Genomic DNA, 20055 nt, shown 5'->3' with positions numbered 1-20055 from the left:
GTGTGTGTGTGTGTGTGTGTGTGTGTGTGTGTGTGTGTGTGTGTGTGAGATACCTTTCTGTTAGGTTGTAAGCTTTCTGAGAGCAGGGACTGTGTTTTACTTAACTTTTGTGGAGAAGTGATGGATTATTACCTGATAGAGTGAATTCAATGATAATAAACTTATTAATTTGAAAAGGAAGGAACAAGGCTGAATTAGAGGAAAAAGCAGTAGAAATATGACCCAGTGGACTTTACGAACATAAATCAGACAGTTGAAGATGATACAAACTCTGGTCTCTGAGGTCAGAATTTGATTGCACTTGTCCAGAGGCCCTAGCTAAATAAGATGTACACACACTTTGAAGACGGGGTATGCAGGTCTGTGGGTCCATGACTGTCCAGTTGGCATTAAGGGCAGAACTAGTTATTTTTACCAGTCCTGTGGCCATTCAGGAACACCTTCCTGGAGTTTGGTTTCAAAATGGTATTCAAGGGAGGAAAGGGTGGCTCCTTCCTGGCCTGGTGGTGGTACTTGAATCCATTCTGAGTCTAAGAAAAAATGAATCAGGAGATTTTCCCATTTGAAATTCCCTCACTTAGGGATATGAGGACATAATTACACTGAAAGTAGAATGGACAAAGGAATGGCCCCATGGGAGCTGGCCATTTTTAATTTTTAAAAAGTTGTTTTTTCGGGCATTTTAAAGTGCATGTTCCAAAGCAGTTAAGCAACAACCATCTAAAAGAGTGGTTGTGACTGACAGTACATATATTCCAAATGTGTATTTATGTAATATTAACAGCAAGCAAGGATTTGCTTTATTGTAATTACTAGATACCAGCACTATCCATCATATTTAGCCTGAGTTTTACTGAAATTTAGCCTTGCCTCCATTTCCATGGTTGTATCCATTGTGTATATCATTCTTTCAGCCCTGATTTCTTCACTTTGCATCACTTCATCTAAGTCTTCCCATGTCTTTCTGTTTTTCTGAATTCTTCATAGTCATTGTCCCTTACTGCTCTGGAGCTTGCTGTTAAAGCAATAATAAGCTGTTCAGTTGAGCAATTAAAATGCTATGGAGTCCTCCATGAGTATCCATGCAGATATCCTGGGGTTAGGTTTTGGGTGACCCCTGATGAGTCTCTGGTTCATCACTTAGAACTGCTGGCAAACAGCTGCTACTTTTAAGGGAGAGAATTCTAAGACGCTTGAGGGAGCCAGCATTTGTTTATGTGACAAAAGTCTGGCATATTAAAGAAGATAACGTATTAATAAACTGCATGATTCCAAGCCAGCCATGTGTACTAGCACAGGCTTGCATCCTAAGGGAAAATAGGCCAACCTTCCAAAACTCAAACAGCAGGCAAGGAATCACTAAAATAAATGTGGGAACATTTCCCCTATGGTCATACTACACTAGTTCAGAACCTCAACCTCCAGGACTCTGTTAAACCTAAGTCACCTGGGAAAAGTGTAATTGTAGGCCATCTGGGACTTAACATTTTCTGGAATAGATGATGCTACTGTTAAGAATAGTCTGACAGTAAATAGGGCTAGGCGTGGTTAGTTCATTATTATTGAAGTCTAATTAGAAATATGTGGTTGCCCCTGCATTAAACAAGGCTTGTTGTCCCTAAAGTGTGTGTGTGTGTGTGTGTGTGTGTGGCAAAATGAGTCTTTGATCATGAACTCCTCCTACTATGCTGACCCTGTTCTCCTCCCAAGCTGATCCACATCCCCACACCTTTAGAAGTCTGCTATCTGGGCTGAAGGCAGTGATAGGATTGTGGAACTCTGCCTTAAGCAATGTTCAGTACTAAGCCCACTTGTGGATGTCACATTTTAGGAGAGTGACAAGCCAGAGTTCCTTCTGAAAAGGATGCCTCCAGAGAATGAGGGGTGTTAAAACTGAACTCTATAAGAATTATGTAAAGACACTGGAAAGTTTAGCCTGAAGAAAAAACTCAAGGGTGTGACTGGATAGCTGTCTTCAAATATTTGAAGACTGAAATGGATTTAAATTTTTTCCAAAGGTATAACTAGAACCAATCGATTGAAGTTATAGGGAGGCAGATTTCAGTTCAATATCAAGAAAAATGTCCTCATAATTAGAACTGCCCAAATAGGAAATGAGTTACCTTGGGCGGTAACGACAATGCTACTTATGGGTTTTCTGCTCAGCTGCCCACTGAAAATAGCTTCCATTATTGCAGGTCTTTCAGCAGAAAGTCTGAGCAGGATTTTCTAGGGGTGATTCATGTTTCAGGTAGGGGTCAGGGTAGGTAATCTTCTGAGGTCCTGTCTAGCTTTAGGAATCTGGTTTTTTTTTTTTTTGTTCCTTTGGTTCTGGCCATATCTTCAGAGCTCTGACTCATAATTAGTTTTCCAATACTCTTTTTCCATTTTAGGCTACCATCAGTCTCTTTTCATTTAATGTTTCAAAGGGTTGGTGTAAACATAAAACAAGGCGATGCATATGAAAATCCTTTGAAAGCTGGAAAGCTAAGTTCAAATATAAGGCTTCCCCCCCCCCCATTTTTATTTTTTATTGTTTGGTAAATCTCTCAGAGGGGTTAAAAATCTGGATCTCATGGAAGAATACCTAGTGGGAAAAGTAGCTCTACTGCTCTCAAAAAGGGTTTGTTTGTACAACAAAGATTCGGTGAATTTCTGCATTTAACCAAGCATTAAATAAAATGTAGACATATATCTATATCACTCTTACTAGAAAATTTCCGGCTGCGAGACTGATTTTTGTAGTGACACATTTGGCCTGCCAATGATCTGGGCCTGACAGATTCAGCCCCAGGGAGTGCCTATTACAGGTTCTCTACTGAGCTATCCATTGAAAATAGCCAGAGGAAGTCAGTGCCTTCATGGTGAGGCCAGGACTGAAGCATTTAAGGAGCTGGGTCAGGCTCAGAGGAGAGAGCGTCAATATTATAGAACACTGATTTTTAGAACTGAGTAGATGGCTAAGAAAATGAGAACAGATTATTATCATTTATAAAACTGGAAAGAGTGATTAGTTAGGCCAGAATTCCCCTAATTTTTTTTGTCTTTCATTTGGCTTTCTTCATGTCTCTGTCTTTTAGTCTTTGTTTTCTGTGAAAAGTGGACCCCAGTGCCTGTTCAGTATATTGAGACAATACTGTGATTTCCCATACTCCAGAGATAAGTTCTTCATACACACCATGTGTCCATGTCATGGAATCTGTAGCAACAGAGGCTTTGACAATGTGATAACAATGGAATGTTGGAAAGTTGAACACTTTGGGAAGATACTAAAACCCAGAGGGTATTGGCACAATGAATAGAGCACCAGCCAGGAGTCTGGAAGAAATGATTTCAAATCTGGCCTCAAATACTAGCTGTGTGACCCTGGGCAAGTCACTTAATGTTGCTTGCCTCAGTGTGCTCATCTGTAAAATGAGCTGAAGAAGGAAATGGCAGACCACTCCAGTATCTTTGCCAAGAAAACCCCAAGTGGGGTCACGAAGAGTCGGACATGACTAAAATGACTGACAATACAGTTATCAGGTACACTATGTTATTAAGAGAAGGCATTTACCAAATGACCTCTTCAAACACAGCCAGAGGTTGTCGACTAGACTTGGGGAACAGAGTTTCTTAGGCTGATGGGCCTTTTTGTCAGTCTCATATTGGAGGGATGTCAGCTATCTGACTTTGAAGGGTTTCAGTTTCTACCTTCTGAAGGATTTTAGTTTCTACTTTTTAGAAACAAACAAAACACAGTCATTTGTTTAAAAGCTATACTATTTCCGTTGTCTGTGTAAAGAAAACTGTGGTTAAACCATTTGCTGATCAACATTCCTAACCCTACCTCTTTCTACATTTCCCAATGCTTAGCAGAAGCCCCATCAGAAATACCCCAGCTCATACCACAACAACCAAGAAGCTCCCCTGATCCATCACAACCAGAAGTTCCTGAAGAATCATTACGCCCAAAGACACCCCAGCAGCTTCCAGAATCAAAAGGCCCCCTGCCTCCTAAGACTCCCGGGAAACCCTTCCATCCAGGAATACCTCAGCAGCCTTCACAGTCAAAGACTCCTCTACAGCCATTGCCCCCAGATCAGATTTCGCCCCATCCAGAGTTACCTGGGTGGACAGGTTTGCCCTTCCTACCAGGATCTACAGGGGTCATCATGGAGACTGGGGAAGCTGGGCCTCCTGGGAAAATGGTAATGTCAGGAAGAGGCTTGCCCAATGGTGTAGATGGCCAGGATAGTCGGTGGCCAATTCCAAGCTCCGAAGGATATGCTGGAGCCCCAGGTGAGTCATGAATTAAGTCTGAGTTCTAAACTATTCAGAGCAGAGTCTCTTTAACCTTTTTGTGTGTCCCACAGTCTGGTGAAGCCTAGGGACCGCAGCTCAGAATCATGTTTTAAATGCATAAAATGAAATACATTGGATTACAAAGGAAACCAATCCAGGTGAATAACCCCTAGTTTAGAGTTTTTGACCCATAGGATGTCAGTGGAAAGGGAACTGAGATCACCAGGTCCAATTTTCTGATTTGATAAACAAGGAAAATGAGGACCAGAGAGGTGAAAGCCTTAAGATACACGGTAGCTAAGTAGTGGAGGTGGGATGAGAATCTAGGTCTCCTGACCAGATATGGCCTCAGTCTCTTAATATAAATGGGAAATTCATGCTATTGGTTCCAAAAGGGACCAGGGAGAAAACAGTGCTGGAACACCATTGGGGAAGCAGTTCTAGGGAGACACTCTCCCATGGTGTCAGCAGCATCACTTTCTTGGGGAAAAGGAAACACATTCTTATCATTTTCTACATGAGAGTGGCAGGGAACATTAAACTGATTAGCTCAGGTATAGAAAAACTTAGGAACCATCAGAATGGAGAATCATATTTTTAAAAGATAAATGTTTATTAATGTAACAATAATCTTTTATTTTTGTATCACCAACAATCCCCTCTGTAACTTTTCCCCCTCCTAAAGAGTTATCCCTTATAACAGACATTTTTTAAAAAAGAGAAATAAGAGAAAAGAAATTCAGCAAAACCCATCAATCCATTGAAAAAAAAATCTGGCTATATATGCACCATTCCACAACTGGAGATCCTGCCTTCTGCAAAGCACTGGGGGAAGATGTCTGTTCATATCTCTTCTTAAGGACCAAGGTTGGTCTTTATATAATTTTATAATATTCTGCTTCTGTTATTTTGTGGTACAGTAGATAAAATGCTGGGCTTGGAGATAGGAAGACCTGAATTCAAGTCTGGCCTCAGACACTCACTAGCTGTGGCACTGTGTGTCCCTGGGCAAGTCACTTAACCTCTGTTTGTCTCAGTTTTCTCAACTGTAAGAAGGGGATAATAACAGTCATTGTGTACATTATTTTCCTGGTTTTGCCCACTTCTATCAGTTCATATAAATTTTTCAATGTTTCTTTGCTTTCATCATATATGTGAATTCTTACAGCACAAATAACATTCCATTATATTCATGTACCACCAATATGTTTATCCGTCTTCCAATTGATGGGTCCTTACATTGTTTCCATTTTTTTGCTACCATAAAAAGTGCTGCTATAAATATTTTGGTATATATAGAGCCTTTCTTTTAGTTGGTATTTTCCACCACTAATGGAGTCTCTGGTTCAAAGAGTATGGCTATTTTAGTCCCTTGATTTGCACAGTTCCAAATTGCTTTCCAAAATAGGCTTACCAATTCACAATTTTTCATTGGTGTGTTGGGGAGAACCAGTTTTTAAAAATTGTCACTAGACGGTAGTTTGTTTTAAAAGATCTTGACCCTGTGACCTTGGGCAAATCATTTATTTTCTGCCTCAGTTTCCTCAAATGTAAAATGGGGATAATAATAGCACCTACCTTCTAGGGTTGTTGTGAGGATCAAATGAGATAATATTTGTAAAGTATGGTGGTACAGAGGTGACCCCAGTTTTCCTCAGGTTATACTAGCAGAGCTGAGGCTTTATAGGTTCCTATGAAACTGGAAAGCCTTTGAAGATGGTTCTGTTAATGAACTGTGTATCTGTTATCTAAGGACCAGCCCAAGTTCAGATTGGTTCATCATCAGGTGATTTATTTATTTATTTTTTGGCTTTAGCAGCTCCTAAAGATAGTCTACTGAGGTGTGTGGTTTATGTCAGTCTAAGAAACCTACATCGATGACACCACAGGCCTTTTAAAGTATTATTATAGCTATTTTTGCCATCTCAGTCTCCCTCTGATAACTTTCTCATTATCAGTAGAACCCTGGAATCTAACTCTAAAAGTCCAAGAAAGTTGTTGAGAAGGCTGGGGTAGATGGAAGGCCATTATGCTGGGACTGAGACAAGCGTGTTTTGCTGTTAGTATGCATGTTTATTTAATCATAAAGATAAAAAACATTGTTGTTTCCATCAGTGACATGGCAGCCCAATATTATCAGTTAGTTATGTATTAGGATTTTGTGTAACATTTGACAATTTTTGTTTTGCAGGATACCCTAAACCACCACCTCCTGTGGAATCACAAGGTAACAGCGAGTGTCAGAGGCATATGTTTTATATATGTGTGTATATGTGTGTGTGTGTGGTGTGTGTGTGTGTGTGTGTATGTTATCCCATTAGATCCTCACAGCAGTCCTGTGCCTGGGGCACAGTCCTTTTCTGCTCAGCGTAAGTAGATAAAAGGAGTCTATTGCAGGTGGTGGTCAAACTTTGCTTCTCAACAGTATGGAATTAATTCCTGAAATAGAGAATTTTCCTTCATAAATCTTTCTGCCTCGCTTACGTCCCAGAGCCCGTATGTGCGTGAGTCTGCTACAAACCTGTCATGTTAAGACTTTAGGGGTCCCAGTCTGAGTCACGTTTTTCAATTGGATCTAGGCAGAACTGCCGTCCCAGAATCTACCTACTCAGATTTCTCAGCTCCCAAATTCTTGCCTTCAAAGGCATTCTGCAGCATGTGACACTAATCTGAGAATTCTCTAGGATACTGGTAGTGGGTGCTGTTTCAAGTTAGAAGAAAAGTGGTGCTACCCCCTAGAAACTCGCAAAATGGCTCTGTGAATAAGACAGAGAGAGTTGGAAGGGGTTTTCGACATCTAGTTCAATGTTGTTACTTTAACCTAAGAAACTAATGGGTCAGAATGGAGAAAATGACTTGCCCAGGGTCACAGGTACTAAGTGACCAGAGGCAGCTCTTTCTACTTTATTACCCTGTTCCCACCCCTGACCCTTACTCTCCATTCTCTCACCCCACCCTCCAGTCACCCCCAAACAGACAATGCAGCAGCCTGGGAATGGGAAGGAACACCCCAGCACCCAGAGCTCTGACAAATCAGTTTCATTTCCTCTGTTTTAGGGATTCCTACTGCCTCTCTGGTGTCATTTTCTGCTGGTCTGACTCAGAAACCTTTTCCGAGTGAAGCGGGTGTGGTCCTCTTCAATAAAGTGCTTGTGAATGATGGAGAATTTTACGACCCAAACACTGGTAAGCTTTTGTGGGAAATGGGAGTTGGGATGATGAGGCAGTATGAACACCTCTTGATTTCAGCCTCTTCTCACATGTTCTGTTCTATAGCCCTCCTGACCCCAAAGTGTTGGGAAACCCTCCAAATCCCCATAATATATTTGGGTTCATAAATCCCGAGATGGCATCCTGTCTGGGAGAGATTGGCAGCTCCATCAGGCGTGGACGCCAAGAACTCAAGCAGGTTGGGATTGCATAATTTGTGTTCTTCCCAACATTGCTGTTTTGAAAAAAGAAATTTTGCTCCATCTCACATACAGCAAAATATGATGTGCTTTAGGGGTCTGGAGACCAACATGCAATAACATTTTCTTGTTATGAGATCACCATACTCGTCCTCAGCATTCGCTAGTCAATAGAACCTCTCCTGGCACTGCTCTATATGCTCCTCCCACAGGCCCCTCATCCACAGGAATCACTAGAGCTTTCCTTGTTTATCTGGCACTCAATAAGCGTGCACCGTGTGCTGTGCTCTGTACCGGACACAAACAGACACTCTGCTCAGCTTCCCTTCCAATTCTGTGTATTATTCAACGAAAAGGAAAAAAAAAGATGGCAGGGAACCAAATTCTCTTCTTAATGGGGGTGGGAACTCTGCATGTTGTATGCCGTCAACATAACTTTAGACAAGAATCACTTTGACTTGGTGTTTTGGACTAAACCAGCATTATCCTCATCCTCCTGGGTGTGCAGTGAAACAATAGGAGGGACATTATCGGCTTCCTTTAGGTGGAAACAGCCTGCCTTCTGATTCTAAGCCCTATGGCCTTGGGCTCCCAGGGCCATCCTGGACTTCTTACTATTCCTGAACTCCTAGGCTTTCCTACCCATGGTGTGGAGCCTGCTGAGCTCAGGTAAAATCAAGGGAATTCATTCTTATAGTCCCTCTAATCAATTAATATTAGTACTTCTTTCACCTGGGAGAGTAGGCGCAACAGAAGAATGGAAGAAAATAAACTGAAAACATTAGGGAGCAATTAAAAAAATATACAAGAAGGAGGTATTGACAGCAAGACTAGGGAGGACTTAAAAAAAATCAGAAAAAGCCATTTTCTGAAAGAATCACCTGGGGAGCAGAAGGTCCTAGACTTGATTGTAAGGTCTAGGGAAGGACAGGCGATAACAGCCTAACAAACATCTATCAAGTATCTATGTGATGAAAAACCAAACCAAACCGTGCTGGGTACTACAAGAGATACCTAAGCTTTGTATTTCCTATTTGTTCATGTTTAAATAAAGCTATTTGCATATACTTTAAGATCCTCCAAAGGCCCACTTTTGTCCAGACAGCTTTTCCAATTTCTTTATCAAGGGTTAGCAACTTGATTGGGACTGTGGAAGTATAAATTTTGCATCAGTGCTTCCCAGAGAGTGACCTACATTCCAGTGAGAATAACTTACAGAGTATGGTAAGATTTAAAAAGTGCTTTCTTTTCAATGAACCAGTCAACCACCATTTAGGAAACATTTGTGTTAAGCACTGTGCTCTGTGCTGAGGATACAAAAAGAAAAGCAAAAGGCCCCACTGTCAAAGTGTTTACCTCCTAATGCATGAAAAATAACATGTATATAAACTAATAATAATAATGATGGCTAACACTTATATGGTGCTTCCTATGTGCCAGGCACTGTGCTAAGCACTTTAGTTTTTTTTTTTTTATTTGATCCTCACAACAACTCTGGGAGTTAGGTGCTATTATTATCCCCATTTTGCACATGAGAAAACTGAGGCAGACAGGTTAAGTGATTTGCCCAGGGTTACACAGATAAGTGTCTGAGACCAGATTTCAATTTGGGTTTCTTGATTCCAGGCCCAGCACTCTATCCACTGCACCATCTAGCTGCCTTAGTTTAGGTGTATGTATGTATATAGAAGATATATACAGAGTAAATGAAAAACATTAGCAGCTGAGAGTACCCCATGCAAGGTAGAGTGGAGGGAGAGCATTAAAAGCATGGAAATAAATATATTCTTTCTCTTTCCAACTGCTTGTACCCTTGTCCTTTCTTTCCTCCCCCAATATTGCTTTCAAGGATACACAGGTCCCCTTCCACCCCAGGAGGCCTTTCCTCCCTCCCTCTAGGCTACATTTACCTCATCTTTTCCTGAACCTAATTCCTTGGTCAATAATAATCATCTGGCCTTGAGCCACATGCTGCCTAGCATTGGAACTTAACTGTTTCACCCGTCTGATTTGTCTTCCCAAGTCAGGCTTTTTCCCTTCCGTTGGGAAACCCCTCTGTGCTTACCCCATCTAGGCTATGTGCATAGTGGGTGATCAGTAACTATTTACTGAATGAATTGCTGTAACTGCATAATGATGCAGCTCTCCTATGGGCAAATGATCCTGTAGGCAAAATTAAGCCCCTGCTCTGAGAAACTTTCATCATCATCATAGATGTGGTCCATCAGTGCACCGGTTGATATGGTGCTTATGGGTGAACTGGTCTTGATGTGCCTTGGGAATTAGACCAGAAGAGGTTTTTTTTTTTCTTTCTGGTGAGGCAATCAGGGTTAAGTGACTTGCCCAAGGTCACACATCTAGTAAATGTCAAGTATCTGAGGTTGGATTTAAATTCAGATCCTCCTGACTCCAAGGCCAGAGCTCTATCCACTGCGCCACCTAGCTACCCCCAGAAGAGGTCTTAAGAACTTTTTTTCTTAGGACTCCTAAAGGTGGCGTTGGGCTAATCACCCTTTTCTGAGTACCTTACCCTGATTCCTAGATCCTAGTAGATGGGAAGGCCAAGGCACCTTTAAGCTCACCCTGCTCTCTGTAGTTATTACTTCTCTTGGCCAAGGCCAACAGTCACCACTGAAGCAGTTGGATTTCCTCGGACCCTGATGGAGAGTGGTAGTTCAACCTCTTGGGCCTGGACTTGAATTTATACTTGCCTTACAAGAGCTTGAGGAAAAAATGCTCTTGGGTTCACAAAATTTGCATGTTTTCCTATTCTTTAAACTCTCCCTTTGTCCCCTGCCACCTCTTTTCCACACCCTTCCTTCTATGCTTTGTGCAGATGGGCTCTGGTTTAGAGTCCAGGATAGGCCAGCAGCTTACCAGAAAGCAGTTAGATGAACAAAAATCAACAGGGTGCACGGTGGGTACTAAAACCCTGTAGCATAGTCACCGATACTGACCTCCAAACATTTGGGAGTCAGATATTTTTCAGGAAAAAATGCCAAATGCGTGATCTCATCAGGTTTCTTGTTCACCAACTTTTTTCTTGGTGCTTTGTGGAACGTCTTGTGCTTTCTCTAGGTTCCTCCTTCTAAGGAAGTTGTCTTGCTCGTTTCTTGGTATTTTTGCACAGCAATGTAGGAAATAACAGCAGCAGCCTTTCCAAGAGATGCAGATTAGGAATTTGGCTCTTTGGGTGTTTCCAGCATAAGTCTCTATAAAGAGTCGTGGGACCTAACAGGGTGGGGGACCTAATGGTGTGGCCTCAAGGCCACAGGTTCCCCATCCCTGGCCTAACCAACTGCAAAAAAAACTTTTGAAATAGCATAAAAGAGGAAATGAGATTTGAGCATATTGTTTTCCATGAAACAGTCAGGATAGTGTCAGTATCTGAAACGGGCCCAGTGCCTATGTAGTATAGGGGAGACCAAGGCCATGGAACGAATAAAACTGGTGAAAAATATCTGTCCTCCTCCTAAGAAGCCTCAGGAGCTGTGTTTAAGGGGAAAGTTTATCCTGGTGATTTGATGCTGTTCTATTGGAATTTCATGCCCTAATTATGCAACCTCCCTGATGGGCCCCAGCAGCTGGAAACCCTGTGTGTGGATTCGTACTTGTTTGTTCTTCTTAACATTGTTACAATTAGAAGACAAAGATCCACACAAAGAAGAATGACTTATTGTAAGAAGATACATACCAGGACTGGGGTAGGTGGAGAGGGAGACAGAGAGAGAGAGAGAGAGAGAAAAAGAGAGAGAGAGAGAGAGAGACATAAGTAGGGACCCAAACTTTTGTCTGCTAGCTCATCACTTTTAAATGAAAAGGGTTTTTGTTTGTATTAACTGAACATCTGTCTCCTCCTAGGGATCTTTACTGCCCCATATGATGGTCGATACCTGATCACTGCCATCCTTACTCCTGAGAGAGATGAGTATGTTGAAGCTGTCTTGTCTGTCTCTAATGCCAGCGTAGCCCAGCTGCACACAGCTGGATACAGAAGAGAACTCTTGGAATATCACAAACCCCCAGGGGGATTACATACCTGTGGTGGAACTGGGACTTTTCATCTCATTGTACACTTGAAAGCAGGAGATGAAGTGAACATTGTGGTGACTGGGGGCAGGTTGGCCCACACAGACTTTGATGAGATGTACTCCACATTTAGTGGGGTTTTCCTCTATCCTTTCCTTTCTCACATCTAGACTGGCTTAGAACCTCAAGGAAAGGGTAAAGATAGTTGTAATAAACTCTGAAGCTTTAATATATTCAGTTGATGTATGTAATTGTAATGTGTCTTTCATGACCCCATGCCCCTTTTCCCTGCCTTTATAAATAGAGTTCAGATTTTTAAGACCTCCACCTCTGGTTTCAAAGCCAGACAACACAAGAGGTCTCACACACACACACACACACACACACAGAGTCACTAACTCTCACACTTATCTTTTTCATTCCTCCCACCAAGCAACTTGAAAATCTGTGTTATTTATCTGTCATGTTTATGACTCAGAATCGCATCCTCCCTGATTCCAAAGCATTTGCCCTCAGTTATATCCATCAGACCTTCTTGCATCTCCCTAGCTCAGACTCCTGAGTCTTTTCAGACTGCTGGAGATAGGAACTGCCAACGTGATGGTAGATGGAGTGCTTCCTCCTGAGAGAGAAAGAACAGCTGCTGTTGGCTTCCAAGGCTCTTCTTATCGTGGGGAAGCTGGTGTCAGACTACAGGCTTTGAGAGTTAAGTTAATGACTATGCTAATTTCTTCCAAAGAGCAGAACCAGAGGGACAGAGGGGAGGGTGTGCCCCTCTGGTCATGTCATAACATTGATGCCTTTGATCTATAGCACAAAAGGGGAAAAGTTTAAACACTGAAGTGTCTATATGTGATGCCATCAGAGGAACAGGACTCCTGGGGTTTTTGAAATTCTTCTTACAACTTCCACTTGAAACCATGTGACTCTGGACCCAAGTCGCCCTGCTCCTCTCTTCTGGGCTTGTTTCCCCCTGAGTGTGGGGAATAACCAAAGACTCGATGTGTTTGTAAAGCCAGCTGGGCTCCTCAGATGACATGTACATTGTTGAGTGCAAAGACAAGGAGTACCAGTAATAAAAAAAGGTCAAAATCACGTGATGGTAACTTCCTCAAGTTTGGTGTGTCCTTTTTGGATGGGGTGGGGCTTCAAAGAAGGGGGAAGAGCTGAGGGGGGCCAAGGAGGGGGAGAGGAAAGACAGATATGTTGGATCCTTCACAGCCTGTGGAAGCTAAAAAGGAGGTAACTTTAAATATCTGAACTGTAAACTTAAAAAAAAACAAACCAAGCTGTGTACTTGCCTTTTTGGGTGTGTAAATGCAGACCAGATGTGAACGGACTGAAATACCCCCACATGATCCCTGCAGCTAAAGGGAAGAGCGCCTCTAAGGGGACATTTTAAATTTATATTTAATCAACAGCTTGCCCAAGCTGATGAGATCCAACGCTCATTACTTCACTGCACAGTTCAGTAATAGGCACTGGTTTAAAAGCACTCTGGTTTCCAAGCAACAAAAGGCTCAACATAAAACTTATCACATCTTTCTTACAAGCTGAGGTCATCTTGAGAAATACTGAATACTAATATATTTTGGTTAATATTAACTCAAATGACAATAATAGTTTACATTTACGCAGCACTTATTAATCTGCCAGGTATTCAGCTAAGCACTTTACAAATATCATCTCATTTGGTCGTCACAAAAACCTCAGAGGTAGGAGCATTCCTCCAAATAAACTTGGCCTCAGGTTTTCTCATCTGATAAGGCAAAAGCTGCCATCCTGTGATGTGGATGCTTTTGTCTCAAGGAATGTAATTAACATTTTAATTTCAGGGGGTTCAATAGTCAAAGATGGTTTCATTTGTCTTTTTCTCCACTCTGATTCTTAGTTCTGGGTCACTCACTTTGTATTCTCATGGCATACACCAGACTTACATCTTACTTTGGTATCTGTAAGTCCCTGAAGGAGAAGAGATGTAGCTCCAAGGACAAGAAATTTTTTTTGTACTTGGAATTTTTAAGCTCTGCCCAGAAGGGTAGGAAGGCATGCAGCCCAGAGAGAGCAATTTCAGTTTACTGGCTACAAAGCTAGGGGATTGACTAAAGGTAGCTTGTCACATTACTGTCGGCTGTCTTGAAAATGACTCATAGAAACAAAAAACCAGTGTAATAAAGACTACTTAGGGAAACCCTGTTCACAAGCAAGTCTCCTTTCTCTAACACACACCCCACTGTGAAGAGAGCTTGCTCAACACTGAAAAAGGAAAATGCAGAAAGCATGGACCAGGCAGATATTGCCTGCTTTTGCTACAGGATCCTGTGCAGGAAGTACCCAAGTGCCTTCTGATGTTGGCACATCCTCTTCAAGGAAGGATGCATTTTCGCCCTTTGGGACCAAAGCAGGCAAGCCAAAAAAAAAAAAAATTAGATACAGACACCCAATGCATATAACATGCGTGTGTGTATATCAATAAATTAAACATTTAAGAAGCACCTACTATTTGCCAAGCACTATACACAGACACACACATTTCCCTACATGGTCACACAAAAACTTCAAACAACAGGTCTGGTTGGAATTAGCATTTAGTCGCCCACAACTTAGAGGAGTGGTGGAAACTGCTACTTGAATAGCTTAAAGGTTTTGTGGGCAAAGGCATTTCCTCTTGAATGACTCTCCCACAAATTGCTCATTAAACCTGTCTATTTCCAATTTGAGCTCATCTTTTCTATACCCAACTAATTGGCTCCCACAGTTCCGTTAGGTTTCCCAGATCTTCCACTCAGTTCCACCTCCACATCAGCACTGAATTCAAGTTCAATGTAAAAAGTTGTTTTCATGGCTTAACTTTGTAACATAACAGGTATGGAATGAATACTCACTGATGAGGGTAGAGCTTAAACATCCACTCACAGTAAGGGTTAAGAGAGCTCAGGAATGAAACAGAATTCAAATAACACATAGAAAGTGGTTGATGGGATAAGTTTACTTTGAAGAAAAAAATGTCAATTTTCCTTTGAAAACTGATTGGTAGACTGGGTTTAATATCTAATGTATACCAATGTTGGCCAATTTCATGAAACTGACAAATTGGATAGAGCTCTAAGAGTTCTGAACATTATGTGCAGAGAGAAACACTGAAAGAGAGAGGGACAGGAGGTGAAGGCAATTTTGCTAACACTAGTCAGAAAACAATAGAAATTGCATATGTATGAATGAATCATTCCTTGGCTGAATCCACAAAGCAGGAGAGACTGGTTCCTGCTGGCATGTACTAACTTTGGGAAACACATTTTAAAAAATAACCACCAAAGAAGAAGTCCCCTTTTGTAAATAAATCTGTCTACAAAGACTGGAATGCTAATTTATGGAAATGATCAATTTCACTTGAACAGTTTGCTTTTCTGGCAAGAGCTCAGAGACATCTTGATGGGGCGAATATCCTTGAAAAGAAGAAACAGTCGATGTATTTAGTTTACATTTGTTTATTATCAGAACAATTTGTTTTGAACATCAAACATTGCACCAAAATGTGAGCCATTTACCCCAAGATAATGCAGTCTCTTTACCAAACCCAAAGTATCCTGCTGATGCTCAGATTCATTTTAGACAACTTAAAAAAACTCATTAGTGTCTTTGCTGTCTAGCAATCAAATACTTCATCATAATCTCAACTTCATTAACTGAAAGCACTGAAAAGTCCCCTCTTTTCATACACCTTCAAAACAAACCAACAATAATAGTTTTCATCTTGCTTCTAAGAAAAATTAAGTTTTGAACCAGTTTCACCCAACAAAGCAGAACTGAACACAGGAAACTCAAAGCTTCACAGAGCAAAATATATCACTTCAAAACTGATAACATTTCTTGAATAGTTACACTTTCATCATCTTTCATAAGAGAAGGAATTTGCTTTATAAGGTATTTGTTTTGTTTTTAATTTTAAGTGCACCTTTCCTATAGGACTCTTCAAGGGCCCTTGAAGATGCAATGAGGCTTAGACTTCAGTGGCTGGACCAATAGCCCAGACTTTTCCGTTGAATTAGCTATGTCTTCTGAAGCTCCATACAAATTAGCAGGTGTCACTTTAGGGCATCTGAACAGCAAGAGATTTTCCCCCCAGTTGAAAACTATGGAAATAGAACATCTAAACACAGTAAAAGGATTTGAAAGGGCTAAATCTGCATGCTCTGGGACCACCATACCTGTACTTCTATGACAGTCTGATCAACAATGGACAAATCTTACATTCTGCAGAAGTACAAGTTCAAAGTACGTGGATATAAAAGCAATTGGTAAAGTTAATAAGACTGATTTTATTGTTTTTAAAGGTAATTCAAGCTATTGAATCACTGGAGATAAGGAAGGCGTGCAATAAAATAAGACTGATCAAATATGCACTCCAACATTCCTTAATATCTCCCATTACTGCTGAAACACACAGCTTCTCACATGACTTCAAATAAATGGGAATAACATATCTTCATTAACACACCATCTTAAGGGTTGGTGTACAAACACACTGAATTTTCACCTCTTTCACAGAAAGAACAAAAGTCATTTGTACCAAATGGCAATGGGATTTTAGCACAAACTTAATACTTGAATAACACTATCATCAGAGCAAATCACCTACTTCCAGTAAGAGAGACTTTTTTTAAATAAGGAAAGAGAATTACCTGTTAATTAGCATACATAGAGCCACTGAATTAAGACTGCAGCACAAAGCAATGAGTGGGCCATTAAAGCCCATTTCTTATGGACACTAACACAAAAGGGTAGTCACAGCAATCACATAGAGGTAAGAATCCAGTTCCTAGGCTGGATCCAAAAAAGGCCTATATGTGTCCAACGAGAAGACTGTTCATTAAAGAGAAATAAAACCATCAAACTCCTAAAAGGCTGTGTCTCCTTTGAAGGAGGACTTAAGAAGGGGTGGGTGTATTCAGAAATGTTTTGTACCTCATGTATAAAAAAGCCCAAAACACCCTTACATCTGGAGGTTAGGTGAGTAGAGCTCACAAGCATGAGCTTTATAGATGACATGCTACTGGCACTTATGAAAATAAAGTTATCTATCTATCTATCTATCTATATATGCATGTGTATGTATATATATATGTATGCATGCATATACATACATACATATATGCACACACACACCCCACTATGATTTTAATTCACTAAATAGGTAGAATTTCATAAATATAATCTACTTTCTCTAACTTAATATGGATAAATACTTCAATTAGCTCACCTAAACAATTTGTCATTCTGAAACATTGAAGGTGAGGTTTTACTTAGAGACTTTTTTGCCCCTTATTTGGGTACACTTGACTCTTGAGTTTTGCCACTAAAAATCATTCAAGGCATTTCAAGTTTTTCCCCTTGCATCTGAAGTGTGCTCCACATCCACACAAATCAACCAGGGTGGATAGCTAAGACATAAAGACAATTCCCAGTCATTCTGACCTGGAGGACTGACCCTATCACTCCTTATCTCTCTAACCCATTTCTAGATCAGTATTTTCACAGTATGGGAAAGGCAGGTCAAAACTGAGAATGCTTATCATTCAAAACAGCTCCTGGAAAGAACTAAGAATAACAGAAAAATCAATTGGAATGAAGTTTTATTATCCTAAGTGGTTCCCATTTTGTGCCATTGCCATCTCAGTTCAGAGTGTTTTTCAGCGACTGGGCTATGAACCTACCTATATAACACAGTCCACTCCAAACTTCTCTACTAATTTTCTAGAATAGACACTGAAGGAAGTCCCCAAAAGAGATGTCACTCTTGCCTATCCATCGATGAGTGTCCAATCTGGATTCTGAAAAATAACCTAGAGTACAAAACTTTTGAATTTGTTTGTAACAGAGTGCCATCCATTTGGATATGCAGATCACTGGTGGCAAGAGATACTATAGCAACTATCTGCAATTTTCAATTAAACTGGGAAATCTAGTTATTGATTTTAAGTCTGCAAATTTCATTTCTCTATCTTCACTATAGATACTGCCAATAAAACCATTTTGTGCTCCCCACCTTTCTATCAATGGAATACACTCCTAATCTGCTGATTAGTCTGATTTGTCTGTACTGAACCTAGACTTGCAACAATGCAAACATGAGGACTTTCAATGATTGTCCTGGAGCTTTTTCTCAGGGACCGATAATCCACAGTGAGACCCTCCCCGCCTCCCCCCCATCCCCCAAAATACCCACCTCTCAGCTTCTCTTGGCTTTGTCATGAGACTATATTAAAATGCCCAACTGAACACTGCTAATCTTTGCAATCTAACCATGAAGGGAGGCCCAGAGTGGCCAACAGAAGAGCTCTACATTAACAAGTCTGGTCAACATAATTTTGGAAACCTTATCCCCAAGAGAATTAGCCTTCTTAAGTGAATGCCAACTGTGATCCAGAAACAACTCACCCCAGGTAAGAGATCACCTGACATGAACATGCTTGCCTGTTTTTCCTGAGAACATGCTGCTAATTGGGAAGAGAAAGTATGGCCAACAAGTGCCAACTGGAATTCTGAGAATGTACTTATAGGTACTTCTGGAACTGTGTGCACTTACATGTGATTTACTGGCCCACAAACTCTACTGAGATTCCCATTATTTGAAATTTATGGTGTAAAACAAATAAGCACAGGTGTGAGTTGTCTCTCTTGACTAAGTCTGAGCTGGAACAACAAAAAGGCCTTACCCTAGGGCAATTACAGGAAAGAAAAATAAAATTCAAGAAAGCTTTTCCCTAAAAGCTCACAATGCTTTAACATAAGAAAACACTTCTTACATTAAGGCTCAAATAAGACTTGCTTATTTAAAGGGGGTTGTATATGTGTGGGAGTGGTTGTGGAACAGGAGGAGAGAGGATGTCATTATATGATTAAGTAATGGGGGTCTGGTTAATGAGTGCCAATATTGCTGTACATATGATAAAACATATTTGTACATCTAAGCAGCTATTCTTTCATATTTTCCGAGTAAGGTTTTTAAGAACAGATATATACAGATTTTGTACCTACATTATCAATTGGCCCTGTAACAGTTAACCGAACAACTAATCCTCTGAAAATACCCTGGTAATACACGGAAACACTAAATCCAAAGTGCCTGGTTGGGGACTACTACCAATCTACCTTCCATAACTTTTTGGTGAACTTTTTTTTTTTTTTGGCTTCTCCTTTCCACCTTCTAATTTTAGCAATTAAAAGGGGAAAAAAAAGAAAAAACAAAACCAAAACAAACCACCAAATACAAAAGGATTGCAACAAGAGAAGCATAGGACTACAAACTTAAGGCTAATGCTTCATCTTCACTCTACCTTCTGGTACCATAGGCTCTGGCAGCGTTAAGTTCCAGATACAATCAATCCCCAAGTCAAGCCAGGAGAGTGAAGCTAAAAAGGCTGCTGTGCCTTTCACTGCTCTGGATGGATGGTTTGTGCCTCAATGCCTACGGATCTATGGTAAGATGAATGTGCCCTCACTTCAGAAGTGCTTTTCACTCTTCACAACGAGCCTGAAAATCTGAAGAGCAGACCCCTTTTCCCGAAGTGGTGACAACATTCAAGCCAGGTCATCCATGTTCACCGTAGGGATTGGGTCTCGCCAGTAGCAAAAGGAACTGAACTCTGGGCATGAAAAAGCAGAATTCTGTTCTTTGTTGAGGAGTGGGAACACGTGTTCTACAAGTTCACTCAGCCTGTGATACCTAGATGAGAAGGGGTGGGGGGAGGTAGGGTGGGGAAGAAATACAGAAGTCAGACCTTTAAAGCTGAGCAAGAGACAGAAAGTCAGAGATTATCCTTGAAAAAGAAATTCAATCTCCCAACTCTGGGCATTTTTGCTGGCTGTCCCCTAAACCTAGAATGCTTTCCCTCCTCACCTCTGCCTCTTGGCTTCCTTGAATTTCCAGCTAACATCTCACCTTCTACAGGAAAGCTTTCCTAATATGCGTCTAGTGCCTTCCCTCTGCTGACTACGTCCATTTCCCCCTGCATAAAACTTGTTGTATATAGTTGCACATAGTTTGCATATTGTCTGTGAGCTCATTAGACTGTGAATTTTTTGAGAACAAGGGCTGTCTTTTGCCTTTCTTTGTAACCCTAATGCTTAGGACAGTGTCTAACACATAGTAATGCTTAATAAATGCGTAGTAACTGACTATATATCTTAGATCCCTTAAATATGTAGGAGGAAAAAACCATACATCTAGCCCCCATCTAACAAACTGAATTTATTAATGTCCAGGTCAGTTAAATTTCATTTTAAAAGTTTGGTTTATTGTGTGGTTTTTTTTTTTTTTTTGGCTAGGCAA

General features: G+C 40.8%; 2 protein-coding genes across 4 annotated transcripts in view; one reads left to right on the top strand and one right to left on the bottom strand.

Annotated features, from left to right (window-relative positions):
• The window catches only part of LOC114054054 (EMILIN-2-like), a 62606-nt gene extending 49773 nt beyond the window's left edge, over window positions 1-12833 (top strand). The window contains exons 5-8 of one of the 2 annotated variants that reach the window (XM_027877121.1): window positions 3859-4281; window positions 6476-6511; window positions 7342-7470; window positions 11556-12833. In XM_027877121.1, coding sequence (XP_027732922.1) covers window positions 3859-4281; window positions 6476-6511; window positions 7342-7470; window positions 11556-11893 — 926 coding nt within the window. In that variant the 3' untranslated portion in view covers window positions 11894-12833. Of the gene's footprint in view, window positions 1-3855; window positions 4282-6475; window positions 6512-7341; window positions 7471-11555 lie in introns of both variants that reach the window. The other variant, XM_027877120.1, reaches the window with a different exon arrangement.
• Window positions 12834-15195: 2362 nt separating this feature from the next.
• Window positions 15196-20055, bottom strand: part of LOC114053916 (phosphatidate phosphatase LPIN2) — a 106641-nt gene continuing 101781 nt past the window's right edge. For both annotated transcript variants that reach the window (XM_027877049.1, XM_027877048.1), the window contains exon 20: window positions 15196-19449. In XM_027877049.1, the coding sequence (XP_027732850.1) occupies window positions 19305-19449 (145 nt within the window). In that variant the 3' untranslated portion in view covers window positions 15196-19304. The remainder of the gene's footprint in view (window positions 19450-20055) is intronic.

The sequence above is a fragment of the Vombatus ursinus genome, unplaced genomic scaffold (assembly GCF_900497805.2).
Source record: "Vombatus ursinus unplaced genomic scaffold, bare-nosed wombat genome assembly UNPS02014812.1, whole genome shotgun sequence".
Classification (NCBI taxonomy): Eukaryota; Metazoa; Chordata; class Mammalia; order Diprotodontia; family Vombatidae; genus Vombatus; species Vombatus ursinus.
The sequence above is the reverse complement of the archived record's forward strand: the minus strand, read 5'-3'. Positions and strand labels throughout refer to the sequence as shown.